The sequence below is a fragment of the Phoenix dactylifera genome, chromosome 11 (genome assembly GCF_009389715.1).
Source record: "Phoenix dactylifera cultivar Barhee BC4 chromosome 11, palm_55x_up_171113_PBpolish2nd_filt_p, whole genome shotgun sequence".
Lineage (NCBI taxonomy): Eukaryota > Viridiplantae > Streptophyta > Magnoliopsida > Arecales > Arecaceae > Phoenix > Phoenix dactylifera.
Genome location: NC_052402.1, coordinates 902,540 through 926,816, shown reverse-complemented (window position 1 = coordinate 926,816; position 24,277 = coordinate 902,540). Strand labels below are relative to the sequence as shown.

General features: G+C 39.8%; 1 protein-coding gene across 1 annotated transcript; it reads right to left on the bottom strand.

Annotated features, from left to right (window-relative positions):
* Positions 1-1,905: 1,905 nt before the first annotated feature.
* Positions 1,906-10,391, bottom strand: LOC103709004 (respiratory burst oxidase homolog protein A). Its single transcript, XM_008794152.4, has 14 exons — positions 9,234-10,391; positions 8,976-9,135; positions 8,801-8,849; positions 8,118-8,231; positions 6,423-6,845; positions 5,290-5,673; positions 5,054-5,149; positions 4,852-4,967; positions 4,309-4,476; positions 3,877-4,036; positions 3,466-3,657; positions 3,246-3,374; positions 3,055-3,133; positions 1,906-2,941 (listed from the first exon to the last, which is right to left on the bottom strand). Exons 1-14 carry the CDS (start codon positions 9,859-9,861, stop codon positions 2,832-2,834), a joined length of 2,808 nt encoding a protein of 935 aa, XP_008792374.2. The 5' UTR covers positions 9,862-10,391; the 3' UTR covers positions 1,906-2,831.
* Between the last annotated feature and the right edge of the window lie 13,886 nt (positions 10,392-24,277).

Sequence of the window (24,277 nt, the reverse complement as noted above, 5' to 3'; positions counted from 1 at the left end):
CGGGCGTTGATAGCAACAACTACTGTAATTCCATCACGGGTCGTTCCCATTCGCCCCTTGTCTGAAAGGAAATCTATCTCGAGGAGGAAGAACGATGGTGGGACCTCCCATACCGTAGAAATCTAGATTGGATTCTTGTGGAGGAAAGCATTGCCGAGGCCAATTCTAGTTAACTAAATAATGAACATCAGAAATCTTCCATATGACGCAAAAACGAATGGTACTATTCTTAACGGGGGAAGAGAACAAATGTATATAAAATAAATGCCATATTAAATGTTTCTCCAACTGCAAATATGTCACGAGACTGTACCATCCACATGAAAGTTGAAACTGAATTTTCCAAATACACCTAGGCATTGGCTGGGTGAGGACATGGCCTTAACATGAAATCAAAAAATTGTTAGGCTGAATGTAGCCTGATATACCCAGGGATTTATTTGGGCCATGCAGGCTAGCTTGGATATTGTGGCAAATTTTGATGCATGAAGTACGACCCTACGACAATCATTGGATGGATCCAGTAGGTGTTCGGAGGAGGGGGGTCGGAGATTACCGCCCGTTACTAAAAGATATTCGAGCCATAGTTTCTGATATGTTGGTGCTTCAGACGAAGCACGTATTTAGAGAGGCCAACAGGGCCGCAAATTGAGTGGCCTCTTTTGTTGCCAACCATTCGGGAGACCATCTCTAGGTAGGGGAGGCAGAGTTGCCCCGTACACTCCGTAATGTACTTCCTTTTGATTTTCTTGGCTGTATCCGTATACGTTATGCATGATACTCCCGTTTTCAGAGCGCGCGCGCACTCACACACACAAAGTACGATGCCTTGGTGAATGCGGGCTGTGTCTGCCTTGTCCAGCCGTCAAAGGCCCAAGAAATCTAACAAAACTTCTTTCATGGTTTTTCCTTTCCAGGCTGGGCCAGGCCGAAGCCACTTCTCCACCGACGGACCAAATGACCATCTTGGAGCTTATTTGGGACATTCAGCAGGATTGAGCTAGATTTCCTATAGAGCAAGATTAAGGCTTGGAAATTGCAAGGGTAATTAAAGTAACCCAAATATTTTCAAAAAACTCATCAAATTAAACTGCCACTAATTATCATACTAAGAAATATGAAGATATTTTTAAAATTTTAAAAAACCCTAGATTGCTTAGGTTCCTTCTGATCAGAACCTTTTCATTAAGGCTTGGTCATATGAATTAACTAGTAGATAACAGAAATTTTCAAAATGGAGCAGAAACTAGAAGTAAAGTACAAGAAGCTGATCGGGGCTCTCTCTCTCTCACACACAAACTAAGGGTGTGGGACCCGGGTTTTATTACCTGGACCGGGATATAACATAGCATCAGCCTGCTGAGCCTAACAGATCTTGGGCTTTGTTTGAAGCCCAAGCTTGCTTCTTGTGCGAACCCTACCCTTGTCTGCTTTAAGGCCACGTATCGAACCTTGTAATGGGAGGGCTGGGAGGAAATCAGAGCTTGAAGGGCCAAAGGGTTAAGCTCAGCACGAAATTTTATTGGGTCAAGAATTTTAAGAGCAGCCCAGACAACAATGCTTGCCTCGCTTTGCCTCTTGACCAGGCTTCAAGGTGACGCGGCCCATGTTTAAGTCTAGTTCCAAAGCAGAAGGGAATGTTGCGATCGTGCACTAATTATTTGCATGGGCTGGTGCTGCCTTCTCAGTCAAATTTGCCGACTTGTTTGCTCTCAGGTTGTTCACCTAGTCATATGGGCCTATTCGTTGGCAGACCTTTAATGATGCAGACCTCTCACCTTCTATTGGCCGTGGGATATGAACGCCATACTTGCCACAAGCCTGCTTGTCGGTGAACAACTCTCTCTCCAAGTTCCTTCTCTTCTCAGTGATTGAAGGAAGTGCAAATTTTGTTTCCCTAGCTTGTTAAAGCGTAATCCCTGTTCTGCTAATCAAATTAGAAAACAATACAGAAATACAGTTCTGCCAAACCTATCAAGAACCCATGTTGATGCCTTTGATTCCCTCAAGAAATTAACAACAATACTCAAGCACTCTGCACAGCTGCACAAATGCACATAATATGAACCGGTCCAACCATTTCTTTACACTTAAAGACGTGCTCCAATCATCCCTATAAGCTGCGTACTCAAACATTATTCTAACAATCTCATATTGTCGACCTTTTCTTCTGGTCACAGCAAAACATATATATCTCCAGGGTCACCAACAAAGACACAGTCCCCTCAGCCACCAAATAACTAAATGCTTCATTGCAGTTTGACCCCTCTCTTGTTCCCAATAGCTAATCTCAATCGGAATATACAGCTTGCTTTATAATTCGTACTTGCCTCCTAGTCTACCAAACTCGAACGAACGAGGATAAGCTGCTCTCTCCATCCAGCTGTTCTACTGTTCTACCGCCCACACCTTCTAGAAGGAGGCCCCCTTGCGGGCCCCACGGACGTCCTGGTCCAACCCGATGCCGCTCGCTTTCGAACCCACTTCCGGAGGTAGGCCAATAAGGATATGCCACGTTACTGCACAAAGTCAAACACCGGCTGGTAGTAGCTGTCCCCCACCGGTCGACTGGTTCCACGTGGCCACGTAGAAGTCGCCGTTTCTCCGCCTTGTGTCGTGCGGGCCCACGCAACGCACTCACCAACCCCCAGTGGTAGTGGTTGGCCCTCCTTTTTTTTTTCCCCTTCTTTTTTTTCTTTTTTCCTTTCTCCTTGTGGCTTATAGGTATACTTTTGTGTCTCCTTCTGTTCGCTATCCTTCTTAGAAAAAAGAATAAAAAGCTTTACATTATTTTACTCCAACGTATGTCTTAAGTATATATGTACGTGGCACTAGAAGTGCTCCTTGTGAAAATCGAATCTGGTGGTGCCTTTCTGGTTGAACTCAAAGCACAACTTGTTCAGTTCTTGAGCCAAGACCGGTGCCCCACAGTAGAATACCCCTGCAGCACACCATCAATCAAATAAGTAAACAAGCTTAAGGCTGTGGAAATAAAAGTAATCATCAACCTATTATTGTAAGAATTCCCGTTTGAAGTTGATAATTTAGACTGACCTATCTTGGCATAAGGGTGTTTGGAACAAATTCTTGAGAAGACCTTCTTCCAGTTAGGCCTTGCAAAATGTGTTCTAACCTGTAAACAAAGCCAAAAAGGATTAGAAGATTGGCGTCGGCCGAGTCCAATGGCTTTCTAGCTACCATATGTGAATAGGACTTGTGTAACTCAAGGAGGAATAGGATTTTACTCTTGTTCCAGATACTATGTCAACACCATTCTTAGCATGGTTGAGTGCTTGGACCATGGTGATGAGTGCCGATCGAGCATCTCCTTCCTCGTACACGCTTGTGAGGTAGTTGTGCATGTCAATTATGCCCTAGTGATTACTCAACATAGTCAGCATGGAAGTTTTCGAGCATCTCGTATCTATTGCGGAATTAGAATACTGGTAGATTGAGCTGTTTTACCCTTTGATCTAACTCGGCAACCTCATTCATGACGCCTTTAAACCAATCGAAGGAGCCTTGCTCGCGAGTCACCCAATAGAAGTATGCATTGGTGGTCTTGAGAGTCCACTTCGGTCGCGATGCCTTGAGAATTGTGCCCAGATCGACCCGTCCGTTCTGATCCGGGGGAGGGAAGTAATCCGAGATAGAATCCTAGAAGCAGGTGAGAAGTTAATGGATACGTTCATCAGCAGAAAAAGCTTCAAGAAAACATGAGCTAGACAGAGGAATGGAAAACAAGTATTCAGAACTGAAGGGAAATCAGCACCATGGGAAACTATAGAGTATAAGATGGATAACGAGGTCCACCCTGAAAGCTAAGTGATCCTAAGAAATTACCTAGATCTAATGCTACAAGAAGGAAGTACTCACTGCTTGCTCCTCCATTTTTACAATGTTGTTAAGCAAATCCTTCAATATACTAATGAAAGGCGTCGCCCCAATTCCAAGTCCGACAAGTAGCAGGACATCATACTTCTTGTAGTCCTGAGCGGAAGCACCGTAAGGTCCATCTATCAAGAGCTTCGGTAGGCTGCAATCAGGAGCACCAGTCATGATAATCGCCATATACAAAAAAAAAAGAAGCAATAGAAAACAGAGACACAATCCTTTTGTTTGGTTCTAGTTAATTACTTGTTACATTAATGAGCCTCTTACATTGTACCAAGGAAAAAAAGAAGCCTCTTATATATATCAGTTCTAGTAATGTAGCAAAAGTTCAGGCAAATCAAGTTGTGATATTTCGTGTGATGAAAAGAATGGATAAAACAACTATCTTGATATTTCACCAAGTTCAATGCATACCTTTTCTTGGTGGTCTCATCTGCTCTGAGGAGGCCACTCTTTCCAGCCACTGGAGGTTCACAAGCCTCTGAGAAGACTCGCTTGAGCTCTCGTGTCCAATCACCTAGTTGTCTAATGTGGATGCTGAGGTAAACGTCCCCAGGAGCTGAAGTTATTGAGAAAGGGTGCCTGGACACAAACCGGAGCTGAAAATTATAAATCGCCAGTATTGAACATGTCATGTTCAAACAAGCAATATTAGAAGACAGACAGAAAAAAATGATCTAAATATGAAATACTTTGGCCACATTCACCCAGGCCAATTAAATAGTTCATCACAGTGTGAAGGGACTAGTATAGTTGTAAGATCTCTTCTTTGGGAAAACGGTGACATATGTCACCACCATGTCATGAAGGCACGAAATGATGAAAACAGAAGCAAGCAGGGTATTAGCACAGACATAAATTTGCCGGAAACTTAGAATATAGAACAGAGTTTCTCGTGTCAGCATGGACATTAGTTTGCCAGAAACTTAGGATGTAGAGAGGCGTACTGGAATTTACCATTCAAAGGGCGAGACCGCTGGGCATTGGACAAACATATACTGCCCACTCTTGTAGCGGAATGCTGGAGGCTTGGACATTTGCAAGGTCAGAACATTACCCGGATATATAGCAACCTGAGTGCAGAAGAATTCAGCGTATAATTTTGTGGCTAAATTCAATTGTTGGCACTTGAAATCACTTGGCAGCCTATCAAGTTTACCTTCAGGAGTCTGACCGAGTAATAGCCGGATCTGAAGGTCCTTAAAGTCCTCTCCCCGGCATACAGAAGAACAGGAACGGCAAGGTACATCCATGTCTGCAATGCTAAAAAGGATCAGATCAGCAGTGCAATCATTTGAAAATTATAATCTAGAGAAGAAAGAGTAAGTACTTGAAATCGGCTAACTAAGCTTCTAGTATTTCAGAAAGTTGGGAGCTAAGTGGATAACATGTTACCGTTTTCCGGTACCAATGGTGGACGAGGTAGAGGAATTGTCCATGGATGACGAGAAGCACGTAGACAATGATGAACAGATGGTGGGAGTACCAGAAAGCATTGAAGCCGGTTAGCCTGTCGAAGGGCTTTGGGAGCTTGACCAGGCTCCGGCGGAACCAGCGGGTGGCGAGGGTGAAGGCCACCAGCATGCAGAGAACCATTAGGATTCCTGTCACGCCCTCGGGGCCTCGGACCAGATCCATGTAGCTTGGCTTGGGGTCGCCAAAATCACGCTTCAAGCCTTCGTACGTCTCTTCTGAGCTTGACATCAGACGCGGGAAGTCGCAGCTGAGGTGGTTCCCGGCGTGGAGTATAACCCCTACTCCGATTGCTGCCGCTATGGTCTGCATCACAAAATAATCAACAGGTTTAAGAAAGTATTTTAAGATAAATACAGGATTTATAATTGCTTAACAATACTAATCAAAGTGAAAATAGTATGCAGCGCCAGATGTCAGACAAATCCAACATATTTTCTATGAGTATTTATGTGGACGGTATTACACCTTGCCATGTTAGCGGCAAGAGGTCCGTTTTCTACCGATGCAATTTTTATATGGACATCATTTAAAGATGGATGGCTATCAATAAAGATGTGCTGCAGCCTGCATGCGACACATAAAGCTGTCATGTTTGATAGTCGTTCTTTTTCTTTTGACGCTGGGTATCGAGTGATATCGATACAAGCATTTTGCATGACAGAAACTTCAATTCATCGAATTGGGAGTGGGTAAGGCAAATTAGCCTCTCTTTCTCGATGAAGAGCTAGCTGGTCCCACCACAGGCAAATTAAGCACCTTAATTGAGCTGCTAGGTAACCTTAACAGTGATAGTATTCCCCAGCCACCTGGCCAGCCTTTGGTGTCCACTACAAGCAGGTGGCAGGCAACCATGTACCAGGGAAGGTGTTGCGTGCCTATGTGGTATCAGCTAATCAGAACCAACTTCACTTCACTAAATTATCACTGTCGGACCAACTGTCTCCCATGCGAACGAGCAAGTTACGCAACGCTCGATCGGTCGCTAGCTTGCCATTGATGTGGCACTTGAAAGAGCCCACCTGACGTGATAGCAATAGCGAGAGAGCACTAACCTTGTGGAAGTTGATGTTGTCGTCGAATGGAAGGATACGGGAAAGCCGGGTGGAGCGAAGCAAAGTGATGGAATTCCGGCACACGGGAAGGAGAATGAGAGCCATATTGAACTTTAGCGTCTCGGCAGCACCTTTAGCCGTGGTGAGGCAGTACCCCATCACCTCGAACGCATACCTGTTCCGATACTGAATAAACTTCCAGGTGAACAGCCCTACCATCACTCCAATCCAAAGTGCCATCACCCACAATCTCTTCCAATTCTCCTCCAAGTAGTATCCCACCTTAGTGCTCAGCTTCCTGATGGGCCCTCTCTTCCTCAGCCCTGCTAGGTTTTGGCTCAATGCCTGGCTCGTGTAGCTCAGTGCCTGGCTGTAGTTTAGGTACGTGTCCTTCTGAAGCAGTAAGGTTTCCAGTTGCCATAGCTGCCAAAAAACCAATCACATTTCTCCAAATTTTAGTCCAAAGAACAATGATCACAGTTGTTGTTACTATTATAGCACAAATCATCGTTCCATATTTTGCTGCTAATAACTTTTTCGAGCTTATTTAGCAAGGGAGTATGTATTATGGAACATTTGGTTTTCAAAGTTAAAAGGAACTTTGATCATTGCTTATATTATAATACAAATTACTGTTCCACCTGAAGTGGTTTACTGTCTAGTGTTTGTAACACTCTTCTTTGTGAAGCAAACCACCTCGAGTGGTGGGGTACAGGATAGAGCATGACGGGACATGGAGGAGGTAAAGGGGAGCCATAATCAGCAGCCGTTCAACCACTACGATGGGTGATTAATGGGGACGGGTGGGAAAAGTTAAACGGAACCAGGTGATTGTTATGAGACAATGGAAGAGGTTTAGGTAGGAAAGCTGCATCGCGCCGCCTGCATGTGTAAAGTTACGAAGCCAGTCTAAGTAGTAGCCTTGAAGGCGCTTAGATTGGTGTATAATTTTCGATGGTTGCCAAGTTGCCACACGACAAGGACACTTCAGGACTTTTGGGAATATGGTCACAAGTTGCCAAGCTAGAAATGAGCTCATGAAACCACGAGGGCATTCTAGGAATGATATTTTATTGGCGAAGGTTCACAATTGGGCCCTTTAGCACTAAATAAAACAGTTCTAGCTACTGGATTGTTTTCACTTAGAAATTAAAAAGTCATCAGGGTAAAGAGGAAGAAAAAGCAAGCTCGGAGCACAATTAAATGTAGCTCACACTGGTATGGTTCATCCTTGTCTTCCCGATATGGAGAATTATCTAAATCAATGCAAGCCAATAGCGCACGAGCAGGGACAAGTTATTTGACCTTAAACTATGCGTGATTTGAAATCTATTAGGTACTAATTGGACGTGCATAGATAGATACTTCCATCCTAATTTTGGAAGAGGTAAACTAGAATTCTAATTTGACCGACAGAGCACCAGCATGCTTATGGGCACAACATAGACTGTTATGCGTAGAAGGCTTTGGACTCGTTAATTCACACACACACACACACACACACACACACACACACACACACACACACAAAAAAACTTTTGAAGCGTAGACTAGTTACTTTTTTAAAATAATCCTTGGTATAAGAGCATATAATTAAAATCATTTAAAAAGGCCTAGGAATTTGTAGCTGCACCAGTAGTCCAATGAGAGAGAGAGAGAGAGAGAGAGAGAGAGTGGAATTTTATGTATCCAAACCTCGATATAACCGAGTCTTTCAGGATCCAGTTCTTCCATGATTAGAGCTGCGTATTCCTCCGCCTGTTCTTTGAGTCTCGCCAGCTTGTTTGCAGAGGCACTCAGCATAATTATCTGCGACGAATGATATCGTTAATTAAAAATATTTCAGTATGCATACGACCGCGAAACCTATCAACTTTCTAATAATTTTATCGAGGAATATTATTAAACTTCAAACTCTTGACTACATTGACCGAAACACCCCTTACCTACTGCTTAATTAGACAAGTCACTTACCATCCTAAGGGCACAATAGTAATCACACATAATAATCATCACTTCTTCATGCCATAACGTCCATTCAGGGATCACGATTCAACTTTTCTTGGATAGAAATAAATCTAACTAATGATATCAAAGGGGTCGGGAAAAAAAAAAAAACAACATGAACATTTCTCACGGAGATCAGCGGGTAGGAGTCGTTGGTTCTGCTGGCTATGGCTAATGGCTTCGTTCACCAACTCCGATTTCATAATTATATTTTAGCCGAGCAATGATGCAACTAATTCCTAACTCGGTAAATCCATTCCATTAAATTAATCACAGAGTTTTCTCCCCAGAAGTTGACGGCTCTATTTTACTAACTTAAATTTCTGTTATGATAAAATAATACTTTCCCTTCCAGTTTTGATCTCACGTACCTCTTTAACTTCCGCCTCTGCAATTCGTCCGTCTTCGTTCTTGTCCACCCTGTAACCATAGAAATTAAAAACACTATTCAGATCGATACCAAAATGGATAGCTTCATCTTTAAGCTCTTAACGCCGTATTCTAGTTTCTTAATCTTCATGATCAAAAGTTCTGCGATCGTTGTACATGTCAAAGAAGATTTGGAGACGAGAATCGAAGCTCTGATCAGTGATCTGCGACCAAAACTCGTAGAGCTCCTCTTTGCTTATCTTCTCTGCTTTCATTCTCCTCCTCCGGCTCAATGCATCGAATAATTCTAATGCGAACTCCTTCGAATCCTTCATTCCTTCACAATTAAATGAAAATAATCAACTAAGAGCAACAAAATATGTGTAAAAAAGAAAACTTAATAGATCTCTTTTCAAAAAGAATATCAATGGAAACCTATGCATTGGGCGAAGTCGGAACGGGAGAGATAGCCGTCGCGGGCGAGCTTGTGGAAGTTGCTCTGCACCTCGTTCCACCCATCCACGCCATTCGCCTTGCTGATGAATCTGAGACCTCGGAGCGCCTTCTGCGTCCCGGACCGCGTCCGGTGCAGCTGCGCCGTCTGCCGCCGCTTCGCCCGGGCCGCGAGGGCCGAGTCCAGCGCCCCCGACGCCTCCGCGGAGGACGACGCCCCGCCCGCCCGGTTCCCGTGCCCGTGGCTCCACGAGAACCGCTTCAGCTCCGCCTTGAGTTCGTGCGAGAGCTGCCGCGCCTTGGCCACCGCCTCCGCCTTCAGCTCCTGCGAGAACTGGCGAAGGCGGCCGTGCGACGAGCTCCGGGCCATCGACGGCGACCTCGACGATGCCGACATCGGCGTCGCCTCCGCCGAGTCCCGGTCGGCGTGCGGCACGGCCGAGGCGGGCTCGACGCTGCGAAGGATGATGGTGTCATCGTCCTGGAGGTCAAGCGTCACCTCGACGAACTCCTCGGCGCCATCGGTCATGCTCCCCGGCGACGATCCGGCGCTGAGGACCTTCCCTCCGGGCACGGTGTCCGACGCCCACCGGCGCTCGTGCCTGCTCATGATCTCAATCGATAATGGAACAATTATTAGTACGATCCAGAAGTACGTTTCTTTGTTTGTTTTTTTTCCCCGGTGGGGAAAGAGAAGGGGTGATGGACCGAGGAGTAGAGGGGCTGGGGGTTGTGCTGGGGCGGCGAGATCAAAGGAGTAAATATAAGGGAGCGGCGTTCGGGAACGCGGTTGGAATCCCTGGGAAAAGACGTTTCCGCGTCTCCACAGGGGCGAATGCCAGAAGGAGCAGCGCGAGAGGGCTAGCCCTCCACTGGGAATTCCACAGACATAAAGCGAGGAAATAAATCAAAAGATGAGGCAAAAGGAAAGTGACAATATTAGATTACTGTCGGGATTTTAAGAAGGGAAAAAGAGGAGACTCCGTCCGACCCGCCTTCAAAACGTTCATATATACCGAACTATTCCTCGGAATCCCTTCGCGGCGGGGTGATTCGCCGCGTGGTGGCGGAAGTGGTAGGATCCGGTGAGAGGAGTCGGACTAGGAGGGGGGCCTTTAATTAATGGTGTAACGACCGGATCTTATATATATACACACGCACATATAGTTTCTTTTTTAAATGTACAGCGATAGTAAATTATTGAATGTAGGTGGTTATTGTTTGAAATATTCGTAGATGATGGACGTGTGTGGAGGTGTAGAAGGTGGAGAACGGGAAGACGAGAAGCGGCATGGGAAGCACCGAGTCAACTTGCAACGAAGAGAAACCTCTTGGCCGTGGATCTCTGAAATCTGAACGCGCGCGGGGGTGGTCCAGATGTGAGAGACTAGGGCATCGAGGTTGGTATTTACACTTGTTTTCTGGGATTTCGTACCCTTCTTTCTTTTGACTCTTTCCCTAAGGCGCTAGCTAAGAGAGATATGGACTTGAGGAGTGAAAATTGCTGAAGAGGAGTGTATATAGCCAGCTTTGAAATTCGTACAGAGAGAAATTTGTTGCTGTCTTCTTCGGTCATTGATCGGGTTAGTGATTGGTGGGAAACAGGAAGCGTTGCGGCGGGAAGTCGGGTTGTGTGTCTCGCATTCGTCGCAATGGCAGCTTTGAGATTTGCACAAAATGCAATCCAACAGTTGATGTCGCAAAAGAAAACCAATCATCATGTCGTGAGTCAGGGCTCGATTAAGGATGTGGTAATAGAAGACCCAACGGCCAACGAAGTCAAGTGCAGGTAAGTCTGCGTTACAGTGGAAACGCTGTGCTTCTGTGTACCCGAAGCGAAAGCCATTCACAGGAGACCACTGCCGACTACGGCTGCAAACGCTACGGTAGTATTAAAGGGGCAGACAGGCTTTTGACTTGATGAATGAGTTGTGATTGCAATTGAACATCTAATGGGAGTGTATGATTTGAATCTGTTTCCGTACCATATATAAGTACATACGAAAGCAGGGATGGATTTTTTTTTTTTTACAGTCCTCTCTGACTTAAATATCGGAGAGTCTTCACCGGATCCCTCCGCCAAAAGCTTTTTGCTGCGTTATAGCAGAAGCTCCTCCTCTTCAGTTCGCGGTCATCCCCGAGGTCTGTTTTCCAGCAACAAATTTAGTTCATGGGGTCCATTAGATTTGATCCAAGATCTGGTCATGCAATTAGCAGACATTGGCAAATCCATAGTATCGAGGTTACTTGCAAGAGTTGGTATTCTCTCCTGTTCAAGGTTGGATGAGCTGAGCCCATCTTGCGCCTTTTCATTTGTGCATTGCAAAATAGTTGGTGACAGAATAGGGCTGGGATGTAGATGTTGCGACCTCTAATCATCCACTGCTCTGCAAATAATGATGGAAATTAAGGATCCAAAGAGCCAATAAGCAAATCGATCGGTCTGTGAACAAAGGAGGTAGGATTAAAGAAGATATAAAAAATTTCATATATAAATTAAAGAAAATGTTTAAGAAATTATATAACAATTGCTTTTTCTATTTTTATACATATAAAGGCATGGCATCGTCACATCCATGAATATATGACCATGAAAGATACTAGAAGAAAGGCTTTTACAAGTCACATTATAAGCCAATAATGGTAGTGCAAGGGAGGTTTTTTTTTTATGGCAATAATTTATTTATTAAACGCAATATTTTGAAATATGAATTCAATGTAAATATTCTTTTGGGAAAAAAATATAGGCATAAATGTTTTGTGTATAATATGCCTTTGAGCAACTGTCTTCAATGAATTATGCAAGACATAGCAAGAAGATGGCCGAATTAGTACAAGGCATGAAGAATATTTGGAATTTTAAATTTATGATTGCTTGTCAACAAGTACAAAAAGATGGATCATGGTGCAGACTTCTAAAGCTTTTAAATTTATATTCCTCTATAGATTATAAAAGCAAAAAAAGACTACATCTAATCATCTCCAACCACAAAATCTAAAATAGAAAGTTGGATGGAACCATATATTTAAAATGGTTAAACAACCTATATATAAAGCCAGGCCAAACATTGACTAAAGAATATCATTCATAAACCAAAGTCTTAATTTGTAGACTGACTTTTGAGAACAATTACAAATTATATCGTCAACAAACTATTACAACTTTACAGGGATGCTCTTCCTATTTACTTCCAAAAAAAAAAAAACCTTTACAAGGATATTCTCTCTTAACAAAGCATGTAATTGTAACAACCTCCCAAAGCATTATCCCTACTTCGATTGTTCTATTGAAGTGGATTCCAGCCATGAATCAGCCTTAGATTGGAAGTGGATGGTCATCCTTTGGCCAATCACAGTATTAGGACATAGTAACAAGGAATGTGTTCCTTTCCTATATTAGATTTGATTGACACCTACTCTTCTTAGTTCTCCCCATTAACGATTTAATTATGCTAGTATTTAATATAAGTTCAAGATATATTGTACAGTATTGGGATCGTAAACTGTGGGCGAGGAATGGGTCTTCAAAACAGGAGGCTAAAGTGCAGTTAGAAATCAGTGGATGGTTTTAAGAAATCTTTGGCATGAGGCCACCTCAACGGCACCCAATGCAGACTGGCATAGTAAACGAAATCTTCTTGAGTTTCAGATGTCAACAACGATCCACCGAGAAGGATTTATCATTTATGTAATGCATAATCTCTATCAATTTTTCTTTTTTGTCACTAAGTTCAACAAGTATGACATTTTGCATTTGATTAAGAAGGCCCAATTCACTCATTTGATGTTAAAAAAAAATAAATCTAGATTTAGTGTTAACATAACTTTTCAAACTGGAAATGTTTGTTAATATTTACTTGCATAGGTCCAAAAGCAGTACCTAGTTTCAATCCTTTGTATGGGAAGTCGCTTCTAACAGTTAATCAATTAAATCTTCTTGGGTTAAAATCATAGCTAGGAATATTTCTTTTTTATTTTTCAAAAAGAACATCGTAACTAGGGATATATTTTTCCTATCGGAAGCTTATAATAGTTAATCAATTAAACCTTCTTCGGCACCTTTATGATATGCATTACCCCAAATCGGAAACTTCTTCGGCATTCTTCAGCTCTTATATTTTTATATTTTTGTGCTAATTTTTTCGTTTTGTTAAGATGGGCCGTTCAGAAAATGGAAAAGATTAACCCCCCTTCAACGCCTATTTTTTCTTTTTATAGCCAAATCTCTATTCCACTTTATTCTTAAATAAAAAAAATTGCTAATTAATTTGTTCCGGCTTTCTCATAAGTATGTTTATATATGGAGAGGGAGAGAGAGATGTGGGATAGGCTGCATTTGAGTTGGATTTCTACTCAGATCTAGTAAAATATATATGTTGGACAATTGGGATCTCACATCCAATGATCCGAATCATTGGATGTGATCTACTAGTTGTAAAATACTTATACACAAAAAATATGTGATTCGAAGATCTATAACCTATGTATCAAATGATAAAAAAATTAGACAGTCTAAATAACATCAAATTATATATATTGTTTCAATTTCTTATGGCTGACAATCTCCCAATCACATAATTTTTGGAATATTAGTAATTTAAGAGTAATAGGTCACATCCGATAGCTTAGATCATTGATTTGGGACTCTCATCAACCAATCTAGATCTGGCTGAATTAGACAGGATATTCATTTATGTGCAGCCAAGTCTAGCTCTATATGTATATGCATATACATATATATGTATGTGTATATAGATATATGGATGGATGGATAAATAGATAGATAGATAGTGGCCGATGGATGCTAGATTTAATGTCTAGAATATCAAGATGATTTTAAGCTTGAATGCTTATTTAACTTTTGAATTCATTAATTATTAATTTAGATTTGAGTCAATAAAGACTTGATTTGTAACTCAAAAATTTAGCTTGATTTCAAGTTAAGTTCAAATCAAACTTAAAATAATGATTTATAAAATAAACTTGATCTTAACTTTCTGGCTCAAAATCAATCTCAAGCAAAACTTGATCACGCCCAGGCACCATATCAGTTTCCTCTCGGCTACACCCTTACGTGCACATACAACGGCCAAGTGCATCTTCGAGCCCATCTTTTTGTTTTTTTTTTTTTAAATTTATCATACAACGTGTATGAATACATCCAATAAAATCAGAAAATAGAAACTCACAGAATGTCTGAAACAACTTCTCTTTCTTCTGACCATAAGATATATCCTGGATGGTTAGCCGTGTAGGCAGCCCCCAAGTCAAACCATACCGTTCTTCGTATACGCGCTATTTTAACATTATTTTCTTGGGTGTACTTGCTGGAGATTGGGACGTGTGTTGTTGTTATTGGAGCACTGTATGTGGTAACGAAGCATCTCTCAGCATGTGATATTATTGCCTTGATACGGTTTATGTGGCCACGAAAACAACACTTGTTAGCCACATCTGACAGAATTTATGCGTGTCTGTTTCATATATATTCAATTATTAAATTAGCCGAACAAGTTCTCGGTCATCGCAACCCACTTTTTGGATGCCTTGAGATAAAACCAAAGAAACAAGATTCATCCTGCAATCCTCGTAATCTGAATAGACAAAATAATCACCGTGCAGTCCGTAAACTTTAGGAGCATGTTTGGTTGGAAAAAAAATAGGACAGAGAAAAATTAGATTCTACAATAAAAATATTCCAATCCCAAAAAAAAAAAAAAATATTTTAATCCTTCAAAATTTATTTATTTTTTCATATTCAAAATTTATTCTATTTCCGATCCAATTACAAACAAAATACAAACTAGAGATATGACCATTCTAATTCTGATTCCAACACATTTCAATTTCATTCGTGAAACAAATATACTTTTGGATTGCCTCTAACTATAGAATTTAAGAAAATAAAGAACCTAAAGTTTTGCGATTTTAAAAAAATATATAGCATTAATGATTAAGAATAATTTTATCTATTTGATCCAAATATATGGTTCCATGTGCTACTTGTTAATGGGCAGACCTGAATGGTTCAAATTCACAAATATAAACAAAAAAAAAAATTAGGCAAAAGAGGGCAGATATACCAAAATTTAAGTGGAAAAGTCTTTCTTTATGGAGGTAAAAAACCATAGGGCAACTCCAAATAAAATATATTGTAAATAAACTAGTGATTATATATAGCCAAAAACCTGAGGCATATATTATATGGAGATAAATATAAAGGTTTCCTCACTAGATGTCTCAATAAATATATCTCAAAATTGCTTATCCGCTTCTCGGGGCAATCAACAACAGTAAAATCAGACAAAGATGAAGGTTAAATTACTTCTGGTGCGGTTGCTAAGAAAACAATGGCCAATAGTCAAACAAACTCAAAGAAAAATACAGACAAAAAGTGTTGTGCTTAGAGTATAAACCAAATCCTAGAACTATAAGGAGAAGAAGAATCCCAAAAAATAAAACTCCCACACAAACAGGAGAGCAATTAGAATTCTAAAAGAACAGAAGAGCTTTTTTACAGCCAAAAATAGCTTCCTTCATAACCAAACTTTCTTCTCTCTCTTTTTTATTTTATTTTTTTATTTTTGATTGCACGACCCCATATGGGCTGAGGGATGATGAATTTAGTGAAATATGAGAAGGAAAAGCCCGTTGTAAGAGTGATCATATTTAATATGTTTAAATCAAAATTTCTTTCTATAGATTCAAAACTAGCTTTAGGAATATTAATAAACATGGCTGTCAAGATGGAAATAGAAAATGCCTCAAATGCTTACATGGACTCCATCCGACATTTCCTGCTTGCGGGAGCTTTTTTAATATGTTGCTTTAAGATTTGTTCTTCTTTTTTTCCTAGATATTTTATATATCCCTGTATTTTGCTCTTCATATTCGTGATGAAGCAGGTGGAACTTTTGTTCCTCCTTTTCTGAAAAAGAAAGAAGACAGCGCAATCTATCATAAAGCATGAAGCATGCATCTATTTTTGGCGTTTCTTTACCTATATAAACTTCTAGCAGTTCTGTAAATTGGCTTGCTAAAGAGGAATTATGACATCATTGGAAGGATTAGAGTTCAGAACCAATTCCCATAACTTTTTCAAGAAAAAAAAAATCCATTCCATAAGTGCCACAATTAATGTGAGGAGCATCAAAAATTGCCCTAGTTCAATGCATGAGGAGAATGGTCCTAGTAGCTTTTAGCATAAAAAAGAAATGAAATCACATTCAAACCATACTTCAATTAGCTTTCCTTTCAACAGTAGAAAGGCCTCTTCAATTATGCATCTATAGATCACTCAAACTGAAGATTGATGACAAATTATTCTCTAAAAACGTCAGAAATATATATCCCTTCTGTGTGTTCCTTTGCCACAAGGAGCCACACATTTGGAAAAAATAGCATAAGAGGAACAAGGAAGTCCTCAGAAGACTAATTGTATGTCTGCCCCTACAAGTCAATCTTATCTATGTCTTGGTCTAGGAGGTGTCCAATTGGTGATTTTTTTTTTTTTTTAAAAAAAAAAACTGGCTTAAATCTCCTGCCGACCAAATAGATAACTTCCCCTTCAAGGTTCTACAAGTGAACCAAACCCCCCTTGGAAAATAATAATGCTCTGACAAGCATCATCCACCAACCACCCAAATAATCCAAGTCCATGTTAGAAAAAACCCTAAAATACAGTTAATATGGCCTATCAATGTGCAAAGCATGTAGATCACTTGTCTTATGATTTCTATTTCTCATCGGCTTCGTACGGTAGATACGCATGTAATTGGATTAGAGAAACCATACTATTCACAATTTGTCAAGAAGTTAGCAAATGATCGATATGATATAAACATGCATGTTGTTTAGCAAATGATTTGATATAATATGACAAGAAACCATGTTGAGAAGCTACCTTAGAATATAATATTATCTTTATTTTTTAATTATCCATTGGCATGTTTGTCTTCTAGGAGACACAATGGGAGGACTTTGTATCCATTGACATCTTTAAGATTAGAAATCGAATTAGACTTAACACACATTCCTTAATCGCTTGGCAACATGTTAAATAATTTGCTTTCTTTCTTTCTTTCTTTTGTTTCCTTATCGTGAGGGTAGGTGTTGAATAAGATCTTCTCATGCAGCATCAAGCAAAGCGACTCGACGCTGGTCAGTTGTGAACCAGAATGAGTTGGAACTCAAGATTTCAACCTACTTTTTTAAAGTCTGCAACAGGCCAGCCTCAACAGCTGCCTTTTGAATATATTGAATTGGACAAATGATGGGTGTCTGAATACGCTGCTCTTATTTTTTTTCTTGCAGAAAGATCTTCTTTGCCTAGATTGTTTGATGATGAGAGCTGTACTTAAGGTCTCTAACGGTGGCTAGGATTAATTACCAGTGGAAAAGATCATCAGAATTTAAATGGGCTGAAGGTGACTGGAACCTAAATGAATGGTCTGTCAACTGGGATTTTGACAGGAGATGTTCGCTTCTCCATATAAACTTAACATATCGCAATGAGATGTTTGCTTCTCCGTATAAACATAGTATGATATAGCAATAAGAAGTTTCCATGCATTAAAATCGCGCCTTTAGAACTTCATTGGTTAAATTTATTGAAGTTTAATTCGTTGCCCCTCGACGTATTCAGAGCTTAAAGTTGACACGCTGAGGGTGTCCATTCGTAACGTACTGACAATTATGATTACTTGATGTCCATTCATATAAATACTGATAATTATTACTGTTGATATTAATGCTAATAAACTAAATGATGTTAGTCCGCTGGATCTAAGCTAATTGGGGGTTGGATGGTGGAACAAGCTGCCCAAGTCCCGGGATTTGACAAATCAAAGCAAAGTCTGACCCTTATTTTCTGGTCTGACGTCGTGCTAGTCGTTGGCCAAGGGAAGAGAATCAAATTAAAGCTTGAAAGTTATGGATGGGAAAAGGTTAGATGACCTTTCTTTTAGAGAAAGGAAAAAGGATGCCAAGCGATCGATGTATCAAGGCTAAATACTTGCTTGTATTTTTTATTAACATTAATATGAACAACTTAAGTTTTATGTTCTGATCTGTTCAATATCATTGATTGAAGGAAATCCAAACTCATTATAGAATGTATTGCAACCTACACCAACATATGAGTTAGAAACCTTGGAAACAATGCACTATTATACAAATCTACATCCCTTTGAAGTTAGACAAGACCTGATGAAATGTAGAGCCAAAAGAAAAAAAGAAGAAGAAAAAGAAAAAACTAGAGCAGATTTGAACAATAGCAGTTCAAAGTGGAAAAGAAAGAACAGTGTGCACTGTTTATTTGTACATGTTGCATGGTGGGACCTATAAGATTTCCAGATATTATCGAGTGATTCAAACCAGTTCTGCTCTGTTTCATGAGACTGACCAAATTGGAATTGTCGAAGGTCATTCCTCCCTATCCTTTATACTAACCATGGGCCAACGTAGGCGTTACGGCCCATTCCAGACGGCCGGCACCTACACAGCATAGAGAAAATGTGGGCCCAATATTGGGATAGTCCTATTAATTCCGTCATGGTGCAGTTATGGGAGGACGCTGCCAGTTCAAGAGATGGTGGCAGAAACAATGTGTGAACGTGAGAGGATTCGCTACGTTGCTCTTCAGGAGTCATGCACAAATCTTATTTGACATCACAGCACCCATCCCAAGCCTCCAGCTAAAAGTAGAGTCATATATATCTTTGAAAAGTTTGGCCCGTGATTTGGCTTTCCGATGAGACAAATCAACGCTGGGCAAAGTAGTCCGCATCGAGTCTGAAAATCCTTCTAAATTATTTACTTTGTTGCTCGAAAATAAAGAAGATGAGTAGCATAGAGCATTGTTTTAAATTGGTGACTTAACTTGAGTCTTGCATCACTTATTTAATCGAAAACAGCTCAAAAGTTTGGTGAGTTTGTGGATGAATTGGTGATCTTCTGACCCAGCCAAATATCCAAAAGACTATCCTTTTTCAAGTGTTTTCACCTCTAAATTATACAACTAGCGTCAAGCACATGCAGTTAAACGTTATCATGTGAATTTTCTTTGCTGGAACTCTTAGTGAAGTCATTGAGTAGCAACTAGCAAAAGATAATAAATAAATGTTTTAAGTATCAAGTAGTAAAATAACATGCAGTACTAATAGGTAAACACTCGCGTTCTATAATTTCAAGTCTTAAAGCTGCAATCCTGTAGGGGAATCCGACAACATAGATCCTCTAAAACTTTGCAACAAACTAGATCGCAGACGAGATGACCCACACGCTTGTAACAACATGGAAGAGAAGAGGGGAAGGCCAAACGGTTCCTATTGACCAGCGACCGAGTACTATAGAAGTGGGTATGGATCGGAGTAGGTAAAGCCTGCACCCTCTAGAAAGAAAGGACCTGATGACACGCACCAACGTATGGTTGCAACGACCAAAAACGGAGTCAAACATCTCTCTCTCTCTCTCTCTGTCTGGGGTATCTTTGGACGAGCAAATGATGACAAAACCGAAACAGTAATAGTCTTGGATCAACCCCTCTCAGCTGTACAAATTCTAGGAAAAGAATACCAACTTGCAATTTGATTTAGAGATCTGAGAACTTTGGTCGAAGCTCGACGTGTTCTGCCAAGACACTCTCGTTGACGCCAAAATGTATACGTCGGCCCATGCAGGCTTGCTAATGGGAGATCATAAAATGGGTCCCATTTCACCTAGGAAACAGCATTAATGCTAGCTGCTAAGGCGCGCAGGAGGTGTTAATTATGTGGCTCCCAGTGCATGGGAACGCTTAATTCCATGTTTGTGACGCCAAGGTGGCCTACCACGATACCAGCCCCTCAGGCACGTCAAGAAACTCTCCTTTTGGAAAAGGGAGACTGGAAAGGTGGTGGTCCATCTTGGCCCCCGTCATTGCTATCTTATGGTGTCATTTTCTACGTTTGGTAGGTTTTGTTGAGATCGAATGCGATGAACTTGATGTCAAAAGTCTTTTTAAAAACCGTGCATCGATCTAGTTTCGCCACACTTTCTACGGTCACGAGGTATTCCCAACTGTTGACAAGATGCGATTAAGCGTAGGCATGCTCTCTTTCTCGTGGTTGGACCAAAGAAAACGCTCATAAATTATCGATGATGGCGAGATCGCTTAGAATACAAATTCTTCTACAACTTACCATCCTCGAAATTGCAAGTAAGACGAATGTATACATATATTCTCAATTTTTGTTCTCTCTCCATAATTCAGAATAATGGAGAACAAGACTGCGGGATGATTTATGGCGGAGAAGTACTTTTCTTTGAAGAAAAAAATGATGCAAACTCCATATTCCATAGGTAAAGGATATGTCTTTGTTCTAGAACGCTACCAAAGTGGCGAAAAGTCTTGGGAGGTGACATCAAAGGAACTTTGTCTCTTCATCTTTAGGTTGATCCCCCTCTATGGTAAGAGGTATTAGGTGAATAAATCCCCCTCCTCTCCTATTATATATTTAGTTAGGCAGATTATTAAAAGAAAAAAAAAAGAAAAGACTGTAACGCTCGAGAGAAGGCATATCCATGAGAGGACAGCAGGTGGGGCTACTGGCCACCTTTTTCTGTCACACGCCCATGGAATGGCGTCTCTTTTGTTTCCTTTCCATCTCATCGAGCCAAGGAGAGAGAGGGGCGGCTTGGCTTTTCACCTCGTTCCTTGGTCCTGCCGTTTGGTATGCCCGCCGGCCAAGCAACATTAACGTGCATGGCTAGGGCTCTTTCACTTAATCTCACAGTCTACGGACAATCTTTCTCAATCATCTCTCACTCTCTCTAAGAGAGAGATGATCGTACTATTAATCTTACGTGCATGGCGGGCTTTCAATAGTATTTATTAGGTCGCTGAATTGGAAAAACATATTTCCAACATGGCCTGCGTAGTAGAATGTTATGGGGATTAATTATTGCATGCAAATCACACGGGACCATACCACCACTTAAACAATTGTGCTTTAATTAGTGCACCATGCTCCTTGGTAAAACAACTTGGATTCGTGTGCTGCCAGCCAAATCCAAAAAGGAATCTCGTTTCCTACTCAAGCAAGAGTTCTCCTGAACTTCTATAAATTAGGCTCTAAATAACTGAGCTATGAAGAGACGTGCAGGACAAGAGAGGAGAGATGGGAGACTTAGATGGAAGGTGGAAATTTTAAATCAAAGATTCCCCAAAATGGTCATTATGATAAATTACTAAGTCCATTGGTTCTCTTTGTCTTTTTACAGAAGAGGAGCAAATGCTACTAAAAGAAAAGTTTTTATAATATTCATGGATTAATTTACTTATAGCTACTTACCAAATTCATCCCAGCTTAAAAATAAAATAAAAATCTATCCAAAACTAGTTCGCCAATGATATTTTCAAATATCACTACAATAAAAATGATTATTAACGATATTTTTAAGTGCCACCATAACTGCAAATTTCTTTGGTGGCATTTTTTATGGTATTTTCTTATATACCGTCCTAAGATGGTGTTGGTAATATATTGTTGGCATTTCAAAAACAAATCAATAAAAATTTCTATTTTAGTGGCATATGTAAGTAACGCTAAAACCAAGCTACAATTTGTATTATATCAAAGTACATAAGAGCAATTTATTTAACTTATTAACATATATTCATGGAGTTAAACAATTATTGGATGTACATTTTAATATTTCATATTTTAATCATAATTTTTATTTTTTTAAAAAAAATAAAAATAAATTTACTTGTTTTACTCTTATGATATTTTCAAAGTTTTATTGTTAAAAATATTTAAAAATTTACTTTTAAGTGTCATCGTATTCATATAGTAATTTTTTGCAAGCCCAACAATATAATTGATAGCCTCGATGTTATCATACCCAAGTTCTATATAAAAATTAATAATTTAAGTTTTAGAAGCAGTCTTCCAAAATCTCACAAATTATGTATTATTTACTGGCATATTAGTTCAATGCCATAATAGTAGTTCCAGTTTCCAACACTTTAAATTATATGTTGTAGAATACAAATTTATAAGGACATTTACAATAAAGTACCACTACTAAGAAAATATTTATTGGAAAATAGCAGAATTTATACTATAATGCAGCCAAAAAATATTTTTAACGGCGTACGTATAATATGAAATGCCATAAGCAATTTGCGGCCAAAAGTTATTTTTATTGTAGTGTATATTTTGTACAATACTTTTGCTTTCTCTATAAGCATATTTATGCATCAGGATATATATATTTTTTTAACCATCATTTTCCATTTCTTATCAAGGGATATCAGAACATATCTCTCTTCGATTCATGTTCAATAGCCCAGTTATAAAGTTTACAACTGTTTGAGATACATATGGATAGATATACAACAACTGTACAAGTTGCAATATTTAAAGTCAAAAGGTGATATAATCTGTTGAAGAGATGAGCCACCGAGATGTTCTGAGATCCTGTAACATTTCTTGCATTGGTATTGCTTCTCGCGCCGGCTTTCCTAAATGGCAACTATGATATGAAAGACATGCTTGAGTATGTTGATTGGATTGTTTCTATGAAATCCCATGAACTGAGTTCATTTGCATTGTCTGCTTGTATATATATTTTTATGCTTGTCAAAAGATACTTTTGCATGGTTTTCGTTGATGGTGAAATGTTGACACTTGATCTTTTCTGATGGAAAAGTTTGACACTTGATCCACCTCCGGAAGATGCATGGACTCAAGAGGCTTCCTGTTCATGCATGATGGATAGACAAACGATGCCTTCTCTCAAAGAGAATTATAACTATTGGAGCCTCTCCAAGTGTTTAGTCTAGGTAATTATACTACTCCATCCCTTTCTCCGAAAAGGGGAAAAATCCAATAACTATTTCAAGGGTGGGTTTGGTGATGATGAACCTTTAATATTAAATCAAGGTAATAGGAAATGATTAAGGAGAAAGATGAGGTAGCAGATGAAAAAGACCAGCAAGCAACCACGCAAAGGTTATTGTCTGTTTTTTTTTTTTCTAATGATATGCAAAGGTTACTGTCAAACCTATCGAGTAAACAATTATAAGAGAGAGACGTTGCTTCTCTTAAGAGAAGAGGGTACCTATTCCTCTAGAGTCTAGAATCAATAGAGAACATCCATTTATTAAAATTATTTAACAATAAAAATATATATAATATTGATAGTCTCTAATTTATGCATCAACTATTTATAAAATTGAACGGCTAAAATAAAGTGAAACCATGTTTTGTTATGATTTAAATATTAAAATCTATTAATTTTCAGTCAATATATATTTTAACATATGTAGATCATGACTAATAAGATGGATTCTTAATTTAAATATTTTATTATATACCTTAATGCACTAGCACAATGAAAACTATTTTTATGCCCATATGATGCATAGGTTAGAGACCACGATCCATCGTACCAATACCGGTCAGCGTACCGGTGGCAGCCCGGACCGGTACGGTACCGGTCTGGTATGGACCCGTATTAGTTCCAGATTCTACGCTAATCCAACGTCGATCCATGCTGATCCCATACCGGTATATATCGATTCCGTACTGATCTGTACCAGTCCGTACCGGTCCCATACCGGTTCTCCAACGATAAGCTACCGGTACCGGGTTCCATGCTAATCCGGTACCGATTCCAAGCCAGACCGGTACGGCAAACCATGTTAGCGACTATTAAAAATATATGATATTGGATTTCTAGGTATTTTTAGTTATATCTATTAATATGGATCTTTTATTTATGTACCTTGTTATTAAGTTGGACTCGAGAGCAATAAATACTTTCACCTATCGGTAGGAGTATAGCCTATCCCTAATTATTACTTATTAATTATGTTTCATAATTCCTCATTAGATTGTTAGATCCGGCCAGCCTATGCAGCTACACATAAACCAACCTAGCTGATTACTTAATTAAGAAAACACATGACAAAAAAGCTATGAAATCAAAAGTTAGATTAGGAAAAATTATCTTTTGTTCGGTCAAGAAAAGCCTTGTGG

What these genes read in the sequence shown, in the direction of transcription:
- LOC103709004 (XM_008794152.4), bottom strand. Translation starts at nt 9,861, where the DNA reads ATGAGCAGGCACGAGCGCCGGTGGGCGTCGGACACCGTGCCCGGAGGG. An exon ending in AAAGACTCGGTTATATCGAG is followed by an intron (nt 6,846 to 8,117) that starts GTTTGGATACAT and finishes GTTTTTTGGCAG; the next exon opens with CTATGGCAACTGGAAACCTT. An exon ending in TAAAAATGGAGGAGCAAGCA is followed by an intron (nt 3,658 to 3,876) that starts GTGAGTACTTCC and finishes ACCTGCTTCTAG; the next exon opens with GATTCTATCTCGGATTACTT.